The sequence below is a fragment of the Phodopus roborovskii genome, unplaced genomic scaffold (genome assembly GCF_943737965.1).
Source record: "Phodopus roborovskii unplaced genomic scaffold, PHOROB, whole genome shotgun sequence".
NCBI lineage: Eukaryota > Metazoa > Chordata > Mammalia > Rodentia > Cricetidae > Phodopus > Phodopus roborovskii.
In genome coordinates this window covers 16,967,824-16,987,072 of record NW_026126413.1, presented here as the reverse complement: position 1 = coordinate 16,987,072, position 19,249 = coordinate 16,967,824, and the positions used below count along the sequence as shown (strand labels likewise).

Here is a 19,249-nt window from a genome sequence, read left to right as displayed (position 1 = left end):
CAGAACAGACCTTCACAGGCAGCAATGACAAAAAAATTCACTCTTGGAAAATATTTTCAGGGACGATTCTAAGCCACTCATATGTCAGGTTAAGAGCATTTGTATCTTCCATGAAAAGAAAAATAAAACAGAATTCTAAGAAGATTATCATTAGGATATTAAGCAGTGTTAAACCATAAACTTTGAGGAGCAGAAGGCAGAAACTGAAACTAGGGAACAAACCCAAGGGCTGGCACACACCAAGACAGAGATGTCCACTGAGTGACAGCTCCACCCTAGTCTAAACTGAGGAAGCCATCAGACCCCGTCTCTGTACCCAGACAATACCTGAAGCCCTTGCTTACAGCGTGTGAACTAAAGTTGTCTTTAGAGGATTGTTTTTCATTTTCTACCCCAACTCAAAATCTTTAAATTCTAAGTCTACCGACCAGACCAAAAAGAAAAAAAAATGGCAAGACTAAGAGTCAGTCCCTGTCTATGAGCAGGAAGCTCTTACCATCCCCTTATTAAAGAGGTAGGAAGGCAAGACTTGTCAGAGCACGAACTTCAGATGACAGACTCCAATCTACTTTTCATTTTGTCATATGAGTGGCAGCATTATCTTCATAGAAATCTCATTGACAAGTCAAAATCTACAGACTTGATGCTTTAAGTTTCAAATAAACTGAATTCCAGAATCCACTTCCAAATCCCTAATCATTGCAGGAAATGGGTAACTGAACTCATGAAATTAATAAAGTTTCAAAGTCGGGTTTCACAACTCTTGAAAATACCTACTATTACTACAAGCTCTGGATACCTGAGTTTACTCATCTCATGTCCCTTTTAAGACTGAAATCACCTGAGTTAAGCAGGGCCACATCAGCTCTGGTGGCCTCTAACATTGCATTCGTCACGAGATTCCCAAGATTACTCTCACATCTTCTCACAGTAATTTCACGGCCATCTAATTCCATATTGATCGGGCAGAGAACTTCTTCTAACATATACTAAAAGAAGAAAAATAACTATCGAAAACCAACATTCCTTGTGTTTTATGGATTTCTTAAATTAATTTTATCCACTTGATCATTTATATTTTAGCTTAAAGTTAAAAGTCAACAGAACTTATTGGAACCCTTCTTTTGTGTATCACATTACTAAAGGGTTACCAAAACACTGAACACTCAACAGTCACTGACTTTTATGTTATCACACAGGTTTGAAGTCTCTATCCCAGCCTTTTAGTGCCAAAACCTGTTATAAAAATATACAATATTCACAACATCAAGCTGATCCAATATTAAACAATTACTTCCAACTGAAGCAGAACAGATACCTCTAATCCTATAGAATTAGTTCAGGTACCAAAAGTTAGATTAAACAATGCATGCATAGATATCAATAGAGCATGGCTTATGCTTCATAAATCTCTCACAAAACTAACACACACACACACACACACACACCTCTAAGCAACTATATTTTGCTTAATACACTTAGGGACCTAGTGAAAGGCAATCCTTAAGTTTTTAAATACATGTAATAGTTTAAGTGATCTGATGACAAATCAGTTAAGCTTTGAAATACATATGTAGAAGAGAAGGAAGACAAACCACATTTTCATTACAAACTGATGTGAAATTCCCCTGCGCTTCTGTATTAAGCTAGTGATCAACATAAATGGCAATCTCTTTATTAAAGGCATAAAGTTTTGCAGAATTTGAACACAGAAAAAAAGCATTTTAATATCTGTTAAAATAAACAAAAACGTTACAGTGGGTCTAAATCCCTTTAATTTGAAAAGTCAAAATAAAATATAAATGGGATGTGTAAATTTAAAAAGATAGAAAACTATCATGAGTATCCACAAACCTATTGTTGGTGTGGCTCATTCACAGTCACAGGCTATCATGTCATCTACACTGCTGTCTAAAATGTGATCACTCCACACTTTGCTGAGCAACACGTGTAATACTCACCCACCTGTATGTTTTGAGTAAAATCCCTTACTATTGCTTTGATATATGAATCTTCTTCCAAATAACTCACAACATCCACTTTCTCAAATACATACTGGAAAGAGGCATCAAACAGCCGTATATTTATTTTTGTCAGATTTTTAAAATCAAATCCACTTTTGACAATCCAAGTCTCATTCACTTTCCTGATGTCATATTCATGATCATGGCCTCCCAGAATCAAATCGAGCCCTTCTGCTTGCTGAGCAAGCCTTGTGTCATTTCCCCACTTCATATGTGTCATTGCAATCACGAGATCCGCTCCTTCTTCTCTGAGTTCAACTGCTAGCTCATTAGCGGCTTCGACGTAATCTTTGTAGTTGACATTAGACTTATTAACTGTAGCAAGAGTATCAAGCCAATCTTCTTCAACTAGTCCCATTAGGCCAATTTTCAGATTGTTCCAATTAACTATCTTTTTTACTGTACCATGTCCAAGAGGTTCCGAAGTAAATCTGTCATGGACATTACTGAGAAACCATGTAAAGTGCATTTGCTTCATATATTCTTCCAAAATATCAACGCCAAAATCAAACTCGTGGTTTCCTAAAATAAAAAATAAAAGTTTAAGTTTAAATCACAAGACTGTTTTTCCAGTCCCAAGCATATTGCAGTTCTCCATGAGGCAGCTTCCAATAGATGCAAGACAGCATGCAAAGGGCAAGCATTTTAACACACGTATGTTTAATTAGCCTGACTTTCATTCACAAATAACTGTGATTTGCAGAAGCCTTCAGCTATAGAATGTCTCTTAGCAATCTACATAGCACCTGAGTCCCAAAGAAAACCTTAAGTTTGGAAAAGATGTTTGCAATATGGGAAAATGCAATGACATGGACTAATGACTGCTCAATAACACACTAATTTACAAATTATTTTAATGCACTGTCTGTGCACACTTACTACATTCCCATTTCAAAAGGGTCCTGCCCACCTGCTCTCTCTCTCTCTCTCTCTCTCTCTCTCTCTCTCTCTCTCTCTCTCTCTCTCTCTCCCTTTTCCTCTCTCCAGCTGCTCCTGTCCCCAGAGACTGGTCTCCACCCTCCCCTTTTATGATCCTTTTCCCTAATAAAAAACCACCTCTGTTCAACACTGCCACAGAGTGACTTCCTCTTTTCTCTGCTTTTCTCTGCTTTTCTTAAATCACAACCTTGTTTCCCTTACCTAGTGTGGTAGTTTGAATGTACTTGGCCCCCATAAGCTCAGAGGGAATGGCACTATCAGGAGGTGTGGCTTTGTTGGAGGAAGTGTGGTACTGTGGGGCAGGCTTTGAGGTTTCCTATGCTCAGGATACTGCCCAGACTTCCTATTGCCTGCAAGATGTAGGACTCTCATCTACTTCTCCAGCACCACGTCTGGCTGCATGACACTACGTTCCCCACCATGATGACAATGGTCTGAACCTCTGAACTGTAAGTTATGGCCTCAATTAATTGTTTTCCTTTATAAGAGTTGCCATGGTCATGGTGTCTCTTCACAAAAAAAAAAAAAAAAAAAAAAAAAAAATAGAAACTCTAAGACACCTAGGATCAGTTCATCTTAAGAATATAATAGCTAAAATGCTGACTGTGGGCCTCATGCACATGGTTCCTATCTTCTTCAGCCTCCACAGATCTTCTGCCATGGTATATCATTATTTTTCCAATTTTGTATCTAAAAAGAACTGAGAGATCAGTCACTTTATTTTGTTAATATTGTTGCAATGTTGATTTTAGTATAGGGCCTTTGGGGGGTGGTAGTGAGATGGGGACTCACTGTATAACCTTAGAGGGGGACTTAGAGTAATCCTCCTGCCTCACATCCTGGATGTTGTAATCACAGAGTAAGCCACTAAGGCCTGCAGTCACTTTATTTTTCATTACTCAATGACATTCATTGTGGAGTACTTCAATTCAGACCCAGGCCCAGCTGACTTCGAAGCCAAGGTCCTAATTCCTCTAGTGACATGACTTACTTTTGCACAGGCATAACTAAAAAAATCTCACTATATGAAGTCAAATTTTAGTTGAGTACAAATTTTCAAGTTCATTGTACAAGTCTGATAATTGCTTCTGAGTACCTACAAGCTGATGAATAGGATTATTTAACTACTATTATTTAGAATCAAATAATCTAGTTTTATGTAAATTGCTTTATAAACGTCAAGTAATAAAGAGTATTACTTACCAAAAACTGCAAAATGCACTCCCAACTCATTCAATATAGGAATCATGTGCTTTCCTTTTGTTATGGTGCTTAAGACTGAAGGATTTAAGCAGTCACCACTGAAAATCAAGAGTGGATTCAGGATGCGAAACTTTTTCACAGCTGTTGCAAACCTGAAGGAACAGTGTCTTGTGTTATCATTGAATTCCTTTATGAGACACAAAGGAAATGTCTTAAATAGCAGTATGACTTTTCCTTCAAATGAGAAAAACTACTATATGAAAAGACAGAAAGATGTTTCAATAAGATCGCTTCCCACAGCCAACATCGCTCACTAGTACATTGCTATTCTGAAAAGGACAAGCTAGGCTTCCCCAGTTAAAGCACATTTTTATTTAAGTGAAAATTGTATCAGGTCACAGAAGATATCCTCAAAATATAATGTGAAATTATTTTAAAGAAAACATTTTGAAATGTGTCAAAATACTGAAACTATCCCAGAAAACACAAATTATTTTTAATGCTGTAGTATTATTATTTGTTGTTGTTGTTGTTTACATCGCCTGAACTGCACTTTCCCTTCCCTCCTCTCCATGCGGTCCCTGCTCCTCCCCCTAACTCTCCCCCAAATCCACCGCTCCTCCATTTCTGTTCAGAAAAGGGCAGGCCTCCCATGGATCTCAACCGAACTAGGCACCTGCCCTCATAGTAAGTCTGGACCAGGCAACCCAGTATGAGGGATCGAGCTCCCAATGTTAGGAGCCCCACAAGAAAAGCAAGCGACCCAAAGGTAACACGCAGGCTCCCGGAGCCCCAGAAGAAAAGCAAGCGACCCAAAGGTAACACGCAGGCTCCCCGGTTGTTGGTTCAATCTCTGTGAGTCTAGGTTAGTCCAGTCTACGAGTTTTCTTGGGGTGTCCCTGACCCCTCTGGCTCCTACAATCCTTCTTTCCCCCTCCTTCCACAGGATTCCCTGAGCTCATCCTAATGTTCTTGTTTGCATCAGCTGCTGGGTGAAGCCTCCCTGGTGACAGTTGGACAAGGCACTAACCTATGAGGACAGCAGAATATCATTAGTTTGACTTTTTTTTTTTTTTTTTTTTTTTTTTTTTTTTTGCCAGTTGCATTTGGTTCTCTCCTAGGTCTCTGTGCTATCCATCCTCTGCCCCAAGACGTGTCAAGGGTGGGCCCACTCTCCTGGCATGGGTCCCAGCCTAGACAAGTCATTGATTGGCTCTATTTCCACAATTCCTGTGCTATCTTTATTTACTCCAGCACATCTTGTAGGCAGAACAAATGACATCATGAAAGCTGCAGACAAATGGATGGAACTTCAAAAACAAAACAAAACAAAACATGCTGGGTGAGGTAATCCAGACCCAGAAAGACAAATACAGTACAGTTATAAGTGCTCACTTATAACTGGATATATTAGCTGTAAAGTAAAGGATAATGATGCTATAACCCTCAGACCCAGAAAGGCTCGGCACCCAGAAGGGCTCGGGGAGGGAGGGAGCTGCTTGGATCTCTCTCCCTGGGAAGGACAATAATTCCTTACATAGAAGTCCCCTGTGAGCATCAGGAAAAGATGTGTGTGTACTGATGGACTGGGTTGTTTCATGTAGATGCTGCCTCTTTGCCACCTTCTAACTGATTTTTTTGATTTTAGTCTTCTGTTCTGTGCCCCCTTGATGTTCAGTTACTGTTGCTGTTTTTCTCTTCTTGGTTTTACCTAATTTACAGATTTTTTCCCCACTTTTGTTGCTTGCTATTTTTCTCTTTTTTCCTCCCTTTTTTACTTAACCATACTTTTCTTTTTCCTATTTTTTGGTCTCAGCTTTATTTTATTTATTTTACTCTAATTAATTTTAACTCCATAGTTTCTTTTATAATATTCTTGCCATTTTATTTTCTATGATTATTGATGGTGTAGAAGTTGGTTTTAATTAGTTCTGCTTCTATACCTATTTTGTTTCAGGGTTTTTGTTATGTCAGCCTGTTTTCTCCTGCGTGGTACTAAAACTCGAACCCTGAAAACGAAGCTACTAGTAAAGGAGACCTCAGAGGAGACAGCCATTCCCAAAGGTGTACAAACTACTACACAAGAAAAACACAAGAAATATGACAAAGCAGCAACATGACTTCCAAATGATCACAGTTTGTGAATTAACCGAATCGAAGCATAGAACGATGGTTAATGTGTCAACAAATTCAAAAGTCTAATTTTAAAAATGATAACTGACCTTAACAAGGACTTAAATAACTGACAAAGTGAACAAGTCTAAAGAGTTGAGAACCTGTTGGATGAGCTACTTAATAACTTGCATAAGAAATTCAACAGACACAGGACAAAAACAGAAATAAGGAATCGGGACAAGGTCAATGGTTTCTTACATTCAGGAGAAATTAAGAGATCAGACATACAACTATGTAATGTTAGAAATGGTCATAAAATAGGGAGTAAATACTAAAAACTTACTCGATGAAATCAGAGCAGAACATTTTCCGGCTCTAGGTAATCAAATGGACATTCAAGTACACCAGGAAAACAGGCAGGCTCAGAACAGAGGTTTTCCATGTGCTATGATACCTAAGTGCCAAGAGTACAGAACAAAGAAATGATATTAAAAGCTTGAAACAGAAGTGCCAAGTTTCTTAAAATTATGCAAACCAATGAGACTAACATCAGATCAATGAGAAGAAACACTAAGACCAAGAAAACATGGGATGTAGTATTTCAAATCATGGAATAAAATACACACCTACAAAGGCTACTCTGTCAAAATTATCCTTTAATACTAAAGGAGAAATAAAGAACTTGTACAATAGACATAAAGTAATCCATGACCCCTAAGCCTGGACTCCACAGCATTCCCAAAGAGATCATAGACAGAGAAGAGGAGGAAAGACATACACAACTGTGAGACAGAATACATCACCTACGAAGGAAGATTAAATAATAAGTGGAAAAATAAGATCAAGTTATTATTTGATAATAAAATTATCAAATCTCTGAGATCAAATGAAAAGTTACTACTTACCAACATTAAATATGGTCAGTCTTAACTGTAACAGTCAGACTGTACAAATAAATTTCAAATAAGATACAACCATTTCTTGTCTACAATAAATGCTAGAAAACAACATTCTGATAAATGGACTCTAAAAGCAAGTAAAAGTAGCAGCACCATGATCTGACAAAGTGGACTATGGGCCAGAGTTCATCAGAAGGACTAAATATGGCCACCACTCATCAATATGTAGAATTATCAATACATCAAAAAGATAAAACAATTATAAACATGTTATGGACTGAACGTTGATGTGTTCAATTTTATAAAACAAACACTACTGGATATAAATGGACAGATCCAAATATAGCAGATCATCCAGACACAAATAAAATAAAGAGGGTGTGGGGATAATTCAGTGGGTGAAGGGCTTGCTGCAAGGGCCGAAGGACCGGAAACTAAGCATAGTGTACATCTGTAACCCCAGAACTGGAGTGATTCTGGGAATTTGTCAGGCAGCCAGTCTGAGTAGAAAGGACGGCTGTTCAGTAAGAGACCCTGTCTCAAAAAATGAGGTGGCGAGTGATCAAAAGTGACACCAACTCTACCTCTGGCATGCACAAATGTATTCACTCACACACACGTGAATACATAAATATTAAAAGTGTTATATTAAATGTATTAAATGTTTTAATGTATTAAAAGTGAAATTATTAAAAGTGAAATAAATCTTCAGACATGAAAACCTCATCACAAATCAGATGGACATAAGAGATATCTACAGATTCCTCCAACTGTTATAGATTCTTATCAACAACCCATGGAACTTTCTCTAAAATAGGTAACATTGTATGCCATAAAGCAAGTCTTAACAAATATAAAATATAATTAATTCCTTCTATCATATCAAAATCAAATTAGAAATCAGTAGCAAGTCAAAACACTATACATTAAATGATGCAATTGAAATGGCGAAGAGGTCACTGAAGATATCAAGAAAACACGGATTGGCGAGACAGAGTTGGTTCTTTAAAGGTAAAAAGGTCAAGGCTCTAGGGTATGAAGGATCCAAATTAATAAGAGATGAAGGAGGGGATTTCAACAGGTACCACTGAAATACAGAAATCGTAACGACTATGGTGAAAGCATCCTCAAACAAACTGAAAACCCTAGAAGCAATGGGTAAATGTTTTAAACATAGATGACCACTGAAACCCTGCCAAGCAGGTAGAAGCAGCAAGGCAGATCTGTAGCGAACAGTGAGACTGGAGGCAGTAGGGCTAGACAGACAGACTGCTGTATTCTATCAGATAGTTATAGAACGTCAAGATGTCCTGAAATTCTTCTACCAAATACAGAGTGAATGCTTGCAAGCTTCACTCCACAAAGTCAGCATCATCTATCAAAACCTGGTAAGCCCACAAAAAAACAGAAAGGCATAGACCGAAATATTCCTGATAACTACGGATGAGAAAGAATCCAAGGTACTTGCAAGTTCAGTTCAACAGCACATTAAAGAGATTACATATACCATGATCAAACTGGTTTATACCAGGGATGCACGCGGAAAGAATGCGAGACAGAGAGTGGTGAGAACTGCTGTCACAAAGAGACTGTTAAGAGCAGGGCCTTTGGGCAATGACTAGGCCAGGAGGGAGCCCTTCTGTGAAAGGCTGTATGGACATGACAGGCCGTTATACATGCCAACTCACTCCTGATTTTAGAGGAAGCGCTTTCTGGTTCTATGCTAGTATCATATTATTCATATTACTATGGCTTCATAATTAATCTTGAAATGGAATGGTGATCCATCCACCACTCTTCTTTTTGCCCAGGATCATTTTGGATCTCCGGGGTCTTTCACGATTCCATTTGAATTTTAGGACAGTTTGTTTCTATTTCTATGAAGATTGACATGGGGATTTTAACTGGGGATTGTACTGAATCTATAAGTGGCTTTTATAGCATGGTCATTTTCACAATATTAATTCTACCAATCCATGAGCATGAGTTGCCTTTCCATTTTCTATCATATTTATTTTTTCTTCAGGGGTTTAAGGTTTTCATTATAGAGACATTTTCACCCCATTTGGATATGTGTATTACAAATTATTCTCCGAGGCTATTCTGAATTGGAAAGTGTGCATGGTCTCCCTCTCTGCATGTTTGTTGGTAGTGTATAAAAAAAAGCTATTGATTTGTTCAAGTTGATTCTGTTTCTGCCCATGTTGCTGAATTTATTTATCCTTTCTAGTTTTCTGATATAATTTTTAGGATCTTTTATGTATAATATCATGACATCTGTAAACAGGAATGGCTTAAATTCTTTCCCTATTTGTGTCCCTTTAATTTCCTTCTCTTGCCATATTGTTCCAGCTAGTGCTTCAAACACAGCATGGGGAAGAAACAGTACCAACGGAGAATCCTGTCTCATTCCTAATTTTGGTGGGGTTATGATGATGCTGGCTGTGTCCTCCCAGACATAGCTTCAATAGCTGATGTATGTTTGTCCTAGTCCAACTCTCTCGTGGACTTTATCATGAAGTCATGCTGGGTTTTTTTTTTTCAAAGGTTTTTTTCTTCATCTATTGGAATGACTTGATTCTTATAAGTAAGACCGTTTATGTCATTTGTTATATTTATTGAGTTGTGTATGTTGAAGCATCCCTGCATCTCAGAGATAAAACCAACTTGATCATTGTGAATAATCTTTCTGATGTCTGTCTGTTGGGTTTCCAACTATTCTATTGAGAATTTTGAATTTTGACTACAGTATCAAGTAGTCAGCCCTGGAATCATGAGTAACTGACTAATATTAGGATACATATATACCAGTGTTATGTATATACAATTAAAGAAAATGAGGTCATCTCAAACAAAGAAAAAATGCTTTGAAAAGACAAAGTTAGGAGATGATATGTTGGTGGATAGGTAAAGTTGGTGGGAGAACATGAAAGGTAGATATGATCATATTTCATTACATACATGTATAATTGTTTAATTTTTAAAAGCTGATGGAAGGATGGCTAGGAAGTTACAAGCACTGTCTGCTTTTTCAGAAAACCCATGTTCAGTTTCCAGAACCCACAGAGTGGTTAACAACCACAGGTAACTCTAATTCCAGGGAATATCACACCCTCTTCAGGCCTCTAAAGGTGCTAAACACATACAGTACACAGACATACATGTAAGCAAAACACCCATACACATAAAATAAAAATAAATAAAATCTCATAAAAAAAATTTAACCAAGTTATGGTGGCACATGGCCTTAACCCCATTACTCAAAATGCAGAATCAGGAAGATCTTTGTGAGTTCGAGGCCAACCTGGTTTAAATAACAAATTCCATGCCAGCCAGAGTTACACAGCAAGATAGTTTCAATAAATTTAAAAAAATATAAATAAAAGAGCCAGTGACATCACTTAAAATCTTGTGTGTGTGTGTGTGTGTGTGTGTGTGTGTGTGTGTGTGTGTGCTGTGCACTCAAGCTTCTGTCTCATAGAAAGCTAAGGAATAAATGTCAGCTAAAACTGAAACAAAGCAGAGATAAAAGAAAAAATATATAAAGTCCAACAAGGAACATTTTTCTGAAAAATTCACGAAGTTTATATGCCTTAGCAAGACTGGTTGACAAAAATCGTAAGTCATAAATAGCCAAAGAGAAGGCAGCAGCACTCCAGAGCCTATGCATTATAAATACTTTCCTGATAATAAATCTTACCAAGACTGACACACAGATATTCTTAAAATCTAACTTATCCTATCACTATCAGAGAAACTGAACCAGACTTGAGAGCTTTTCAACAAAAACTTCAATCTTAGATACTTTTCAAAGATTTTTGTAAAGAAATTTTATACAAACTCTTTCAGAGAAGAGAAAACGTAGTATCTTCCAATTCATATTGTGTTAGCATTATCTTCACATCAAAAAAACTGAGATACTAAAAGAAAATTATAGGCCTATGTTCTGTACAAGCATACAGACATAATTCTTGAACTAAATTTTAACAAATTGAATTTAGTAACATATAAAAAGATTAAAACATCATGACCAAGCAGGGTTTATTCAATGACAACAAAGTTATTTAACAGCCAACAGTAAATGTAACTTCATTACATTAACATGTATAAAAGAGAAAAGCCATGATATCCAATAGCTTTTTTTAATTATACAGAAAATGTTCAACATCTAGTCATAATTTTCAAACTAAGTCATAATTATATAAACTAAGAATATAACATTTTAGTCTAGAAAACATTAAAGTAAGAAATTAACCACTTGGATTTCCATATACAATTTATGTTAAGGTACAAAATACTGAAGAACAATTGGAGGATTTCCACTGTTGAATATCAATACTTATGATAAAGCTATGGAAAATAATATAGTACAGAATTTTCTTTGATCAGTGGGGAAGTATAATCCAGAAACAGACACATACATACACAGTCACTTGATTAATTACACAGGCATACCTGCAATTGAGTATCAAAAAGGGAATCTTTTTCAATGAAACTATATATAAATATTCACAATGGCACCACTAAATGTACATATATAATTATGAATGTAATTTTATAAATGACACAAGAGTAAAAGATGAATACTTCCTCAACCATACATGAAAATTAGTTCAATTGTTTACTGCTCTAAAGGTGGTTGAACCTGGGAGAATGGAGCCTAAAAATGAAGCAGGCTAGAGTCTCATGCAGCAGCCACCTCTATTCAGCAGACAATCTGTACTCTGAGGGTTAAGAACCACGTGAATAAAGTATATAATCACAGGGACAAGTGGTGTGTGGTAAAAACATGTCTTTCTCCATGGAAGCATACAAACAACACAGCCAGTTGTAATAAATAATCTAAAGTAAACTCACTCTTAACTGCCAAACCTGAGAAGAGCAGGAAGCACATTCCAAGAACAATTCTGTGTTTTTGAAGAAACTGAGAGCACAAAACTCTAGTCTTGTTTGCTTGGTGTTTTCTTACAAGCACTTAGGATCCTTTCGCACATCCACTCCCCTTTTTAATTTTATTAAGACATAAAGGGATTGGTAAGTAGGAAAAAGTGCTGGCTGAGTTGAATTCCAGGGCCCCACATGGTGAAGGATGAAAACTACTTCCTCAAGTTGTCTTCTAACCAACCACTACACACGCGCATGTGCGCACGTGCACACACACCTATGCATTCACATGTACATACATCAATTCACAAGCATATACATGAATGTAATACGTATCACAGATAACAATGTCCAAACAAAAATAATAAGTCATTTAGGAGAAATCCTACAAGGACATCTTCATGACTTTGAAGCAAAGGTTTCTTAAGCAGACCAGCAAACGTACAAATCACAAAATATTGGTCAACTAAACTTAGTTTAAATTAAAACATCCCACTAATTAAAATATTACCATTAGGAAAAATGAAAAAACACTGACTAGACAAACTATCTGGAAAGCATATATTCAACAAGGGAATTGGATCTGAAACTAGCTAACAACCCTTACAAGTCAATTTCACAAAGATAGACAATTCAGAATTTTAGTTGGGGAAAAATACCATGGACTTGGGCAGGGTGGCACACACGATAATCCAAGCAGTAAGGAAGACAGAGATAAGCCCTATGTAATTCAGTGAGATTCTGTCTCAAAATAAATAAAAAGAAAGAAAAATTAAATTTAAAAATAAATATAAAGAACATCAACTAAAGAATAAATACAACTGGCCCATAAACATATGAAAATGTTCATTATCATTATTTAACAAGAAATACAAATTAAACCTACAATGGTATGTTACTACACGCCTACCAGTATGTTAAAAATAGTGCTGAACAGCAAGAAAATGTAATAATCAAAATTTTCATATACTGCTGATGGATATATAGCTGGTACAACTATTTTGAGAAAATGTTTGGCAGCACCTAGTCAAGCTACACATATGTCTGTATATGACACAAAAATTGCACTTCTGGGCATGCACTCAAGAAAAATGATTACTTCTAACTACCAAAAGAATTATATAAGAATGGTAATAGTGATTTCATAATAGCAAATATTAGGAACCATCAAAGTATCCTTGAACATTAGAATAGATAAATAAATATATTATAGGCCACAATCAAAATATAAGTCAGTAAGAAAAAGAACAAATTATTGCTGTGTGTAACAATTTGAGTGAATCTCAAATGAGTGGGAAAAAAGCCCACACAAATGAGTATGTGCTATACAGTTGTAATGATGGAGGGAAGCCAGGGTGTCTGGGGAGAGGATGAGGGGTCCGGCAATGTGCTGGAAATAGTTCCTATTTGATTATTTAAAAGTCATATAGGACTCTAGAATTCAGCATTGTCTAGATCAATACATTTAGTTAATTACTTACTTTTAAAGCTGGAAACAATATGTATGCTTGTGCAAGGCAGTAAAAATATACAGATACAAAGCCTGAGCAATAAATGTGACATGATTTGATCTGAGTTTTAGGAATCAAGCAAACAAACAAGAAAAAATTTAGGCGCAAAACTACAGAGTTTTTAAAGCCTTGGGAAGTCTGTGTGATGACTGACACTCCTATTAACATGAATTAACAGGTAAGAGTTGGCACTTGTCAATATTTTTCAGACCAGAAGCAGCAGCAGCTTAGGAAAAACTTAATGTTTAAATCCTACCCCAGACCTACATTATTGAAAACACTAAGCCAAGGCCCAAAAGATCTGTGTTTAACAACTCCTTTGGGCAATTCTGATCCACACAACATTTGAAAAATGGCTTGGAGAGATGGCTCAGCAGCCAAAAGCAATGGCTGTTCTTTTGAAGGACTTGGGGTTTGATTGTCAGCACTCACATGGTTTCTCACTACAGGGCATCTGCCACCATCTTCTGGCATGTGGTACATAGACGTACATGTAGATAAAACACCCATACACATTTAATAAACCAATCAATCAAATATATTTAAGAAACATTACAAAAGAAAGTAGATTTTGAATCTATTAATATATACCATTAACTACAGTTTTATTCATTGTAAAGCGTATAAGTTATTGAAATAAAAGTCATTGTATCAAATAAGAGATCAAAGTTATAAGGGCTGCATGAGAGAAAAGTCTATAGGCTGATTTTAGGCCTATTCAAGGAAACATCAAAGTGAGCATCCTCAGTGGACAGATGGAAATATGGGTCTAAAAAGGAGGTCAGATCCAAATCATAGATCCACAAATAGAACAGATGAAGTAGTTAAAGCAAAAGGAATTTACAAACTACTTTATACTACTAGGTCTAAGAGAAAAAAAGATGTATGAAAATAGAGTTTGATATTAATGTCAAAAATTTATAATATGGATGAGATCATTCTCAAATGTTCAATCTCAAGATATCCCTTCCCAGTCCCCTAAAAGCTAAGATATTAACATATGAACCTACTAGCTAAAAAACAAAAACAAAGGCCCAATACATGTATATATATTTACAAACACAGATGGCAGAGTTGTGCAAGCCTCATGTCTCATTAAATAAAGAGTGGTGAGATATTATCTCCTGCTTCATTCAATTTGTTGCAATAGGCCGCTATGTATGACATTTATTTTTAAAATCTGGTCTTTCACCTAGGAAAACATTTCAATAAGCTTTCTAGATAACTGTGAATAGTTTTCCTAGCTACTACACACACACAAAAAAAAAAAAAATCTGTAAGACAGTTTCCCAAAATAGTTTTCAATGTGGTACCTCAAAGTAATACAAATGAAATTATCAAACTCTATACACACATAACAAACTAAAAATGAACAAAGCAACCGACATCTAGTAAGACTGCAAGGAAAATGGCTGGGGCTATTAGTGTTACAGATAGGGATCTCACGGAAACCTCTGAGGTGCCTAGACTATGGTTTGGAACACAGGCTCCAACCCCAAAACTAAAAGAATACGTTCCCCACACGGCACACACGTCATCTCATTTGTTTTTGCCCATTCTTTAATCTGCACGATAATCACCCCACCCCCACCCCACCCCCAGAGACTCAGTCCCATAGCCCTGCCAACTAAGTACGGACCCTACAGCCATTGTTGCCTCCTGGTGTTGACGAAAGCCATTATGCTATTTTCACCTCAGAATCTCCGCTCTTGCCAATTTCTTGGCCTAGAACAACTTCCCCGTAGACAGCCAAATGTCTCATGCTACCTCATTTCTCTCAAGTGTCTCCTTACATATCACTTGATCACGGGGCCTTAATGTTTTTGCTATATTGTATTTATTTCTGTGTCCGTATGGGGGTGCAGGCCACAGGCACAGGCATAGGTGAGGGGCTACTTGCAGAAGCTGATTCTCGTCTGTCATCACAGTGTCCGGGAATGAACTCAAGTTGGCAGGCTTGGCAGCAAGCACTGGAACCCCCTGAGCCATCTCACCAGCTCAAGAAAGGGCTTACTTAAGTAGATTCCTTTAAAGCAACAAGCACCCCCAACTTCAACTCAACACTTCTTACTGCCTTTGTTCCACGTTAACATTCTACATAGCCTGTGTTGCCATCCGGCATATTACACGTTTCCTTTGTTTACAGTCTGTTTTCCATCTAAACCACAAGCTCCCATGAGAGTAAGATTTTTTTTTTCTTTTCTATTCCCCACTGTAACCCTGCTGCTCAGAACAGTGCCTAGTGTTGTACTTGGCATGTTTTAGATAGGTTATATTAATAATTCACATTTTTTTTACTGGACACTATATGCCAGGCACTCCACATCTTAGAAATGAGTATTTGTTGAACCACATGAATACTGAGTACAAATCTGCCCCAGTTAGCAAAGATGGGAACACAGAGGTTGACAACTAAACTTCAGAACATAGCATTTAAGGGACAAAGAAATGATGACATCTTCAAACCAGATCTTCTCTCTTAGTCACCTTATAACCAAATAATCTAGAGTTGTCAACAATATAATATTCGTCCTTTGAGCAACTTCGTTTCTAGGAACAACTGCTCTAAATGGAAAGATTACCAGAGGTGCCAGCCACTCAACAGTAACTGCTCTGCTTGTTCTGTGTTTCTTCACCAGATATCAGATAGGGACATGTTGCTCCTTCAAAGGCTTGCCACTAATGTGCTCTGTTCACTAGTGTCCCTTGACCCTTGACCTTGCCTGTCTGAGATTAAGTGACATTTCAATGACATTAGAACTCTGTAATCTCCTGAGCTTCCCCCGTGATAGTAGCATTTTCATTGACATGGCTGATATGCAGATAGGCGGTATGCTTGAAAAGGAACACTAGCTGATGAAATCCTACAGGAAACCAGCTGCACAGTCCATAAGAAAAAAATCACATTTTCTCGATACCGTCCTGCCATCTGACACATACTGTTTAAGTACTTCAACAGTCAACACATGGCTCTTCCTTGGTATTTTACAGAATTCTGAAAGGCAGTCTACCAAAAAACGATGAAACCCATGAATCCATCTTTGTTGAGATGTCATTGTTTCTACCCCCCTGTACTTATGAGCATGGCCTTATCCGGAAACAGGCTCAATGCAAATGTAATTAAGCTTAGTTAGATGAGATAGTTAGCGTGGACCCTAAATAAATAACTTACACCCTTATTATGTAAGCTGGGGGAGAGGGGAGGCAGGGACAAGGAAGGGGAGAAGGGGAGGGGAGAGAAATCATCACGGGAAGGTAGAAACAGAAATTAGACTACTGCATTCATATGTATTTTCAGGGACTACTGTCCTTACTAGAAACCAGGAGAATCATAAAAGAACCAACCCTTCCAGTCCTTTGATTTGCAGCTCTTCAAGATAAACTTTTTCTTTAACTGTTTTAAGCCACCCATTTTACAATACATTTGCTTGTCAAGCCTAGAAAACTAATGCAATACTTATATAATGAGGAAAGATATATCTTCCACTAGGTAATAATCCAAATTATTTCTGAGGTTACTTTGCCATGAAGAGGGTGAAGTGTAAGCCCCTGTTCCTTAAATGTGAGCTGCATAAAATGACTTCATTCCAAAGACACAGAAAGGCAGGCAGCAAAATTCAGAATGGGGAAATTTAACAAACGTCAATGTCTGCGGTGTTGACAATAACGAAGACCTTAAAAGATGTGATTTTTAAAAATGGGTTTCTGTGGTTTTCCTAAGTAAATAAAATATACTGGTAAAATCAATAAGAAAAATATACAAATTTAAAATAATGGACATTTTAAAAAATACCTGACTGATACTCCTTTAAAATATTAATACCATTAAAAAACAAAGAATATCAAAAAAAGAATAAAAAAAAAAAAAGAAAGAAAGAAAGGAAGGAAGGAAGGAAGGAAGGAAGAAAGCTGCCATGATTAAAAGCAGTCTAAGGAATGAGATAGACAAATTGCAGTGTAGCCTCCTACATGGAATCCTAAACACAAAAAGAACATACTAAGAGTATCATAGTGGAATACAGGTGTTGATTAATGATGTATACACGCCTGTTCATTAATTGTAAGAAGTGCTCCAATAGTAACATAAAATGTAAGTAATGGGGTATTTCACATCTTTATATCAGTCTAAAATACTCTTGAAAGTTCACTAAACATCAAATAAACCAAGACCAAAACCACTGCCACTGTAGCCACGCTATGTTGTTAACTCACCATGCAAGATCGTTCTATCAGTTCACAGTATACCACTGTCTATCACACTCATTCGCAAGTGTTTATTTTCACCATCCACTTTGTACTTAGAGTGATGACAAACATAGTTTCTATAGACTCCTTTTATTCTGACGTAAATGTGCTTCTTTTCTCATTACTCTGACCAAATACCGGTCTGGAAAAAAAAAAAAACTAAACTAAAAGGGGCGTTTATTTTGATTTTCGGCTCATAGAAATGCAGTTCATCATGGCCAAGAAGGAATAGTGGTAGGAACAAGTTGGTCCATGATGCCAACCGAGGAGCACAGAAACGGAAATGTCTCCTTCTTCCCAATTTAATTCACTCAGGAACCGCAACCCATGGGACAGTGCTGCTCACTCTCAGTGTGACACCTTCCTTCTCGTTAATTTTATCTGGAAGAACCCTCGCAGACACTCGCGAGTGTGTTTCATTAATGCCCTAGAGTGTTCCTTCATCCAGTCTTGCCGGCAGCAGACATTAACCACCACAGATGTTTTGGTAATCTCTGACATGACCTTTTGCACAATGTTATCAATTACATGTCCCACAGCATCTTGGACTAAACACTTGTCAGTGTGATAGCATATGGGTAGATTATCAGCACAGGTATATGGAAAAGAGACACTAGCCTACACCTATGAGGAGATACTTAGTAAACATCTACCCCCCCCCAATGGCCAGTATGGTAACCAATGGGCTCTGCTGAGAAGTCACGGGACTTAAAGGATAAGTTTTTCTTCCAAAAACACAGAACAGCTATCTATGTACAAGAGATTTTAGAGAGGGAAACGAACTAAAATATTGGGAAAGGAAAGAACACCTGAGTAACTGATAGTCATTTCACGTCTATCACGTTTCCCAACATATTCTTTCCAGCTTCGATTCCCCAAACCAGCTACGCCTTTGAGGTCACTCCTTGCTCGTTGTTATTAAGCTATAGGTCCGTTGTCCTTTTATCTTCCAGCTGCCCTCTGATGTTTCCCTTCACTCTCTAAGTACTCATACACACACATATTCTCACGTGCTACTGAATAACCATTTCTTAAACCTTGTTTCGTCTTCCAAATCTAGATCTTATTTCTATTCTTACTCCCCTACATCATTAACGTGTAATTATGTTTATACAAAGCGTCTCCTGATTTTTAATCTCTTCTATTCAAAACCACACTTTTCCTCAAACACCTCTTGGGTCATGTCAGTCACAAACATGGTTCGACAGTCTGTGGTAATGGACCCAGAGACTGACATTGGGGTTCAAGCTTCAAGCCGAAGTAGAGAAGAGCGAAGCAGTAAGCCACTAGCTACTACCTAGTATTACCTACGCTCACATTTCCCATAGTTCACACTTGACGTTTCCAATCCCCTTTTGTGCAGACACTAGGCCCAGTTTTTCTTCCCCTAAAACCACTGGAGTTACTGACTTCGTCCAGAAGGGAGTTC

General features: G+C 37.3%; 1 protein-coding gene across 1 annotated transcript in view; it reads right to left on the bottom strand.

Annotated features, from left to right (window-relative positions):
• Positions 1 to 19,249, bottom strand: part of LOC127221040 (snake venom 5'-nucleotidase-like) — a 32,507-nt gene that overhangs the window by 12,946 nt on the left and 312 nt on the right. The window contains exons 2-4 of the mRNA XM_051182933.1: positions 4,167 to 4,318; positions 1,966 to 2,546; positions 842 to 989 (exon numbers count right to left, since the gene is read on the bottom strand). Of these exons, the coding sequence (XP_051038890.1) occupies positions 842 to 989; positions 1,966 to 2,546; positions 4,167 to 4,318 (881 nt within the window). The remainder of the gene's footprint in view (positions 1 to 841; positions 990 to 1,965; positions 2,547 to 4,166; positions 4,319 to 19,249) is intronic.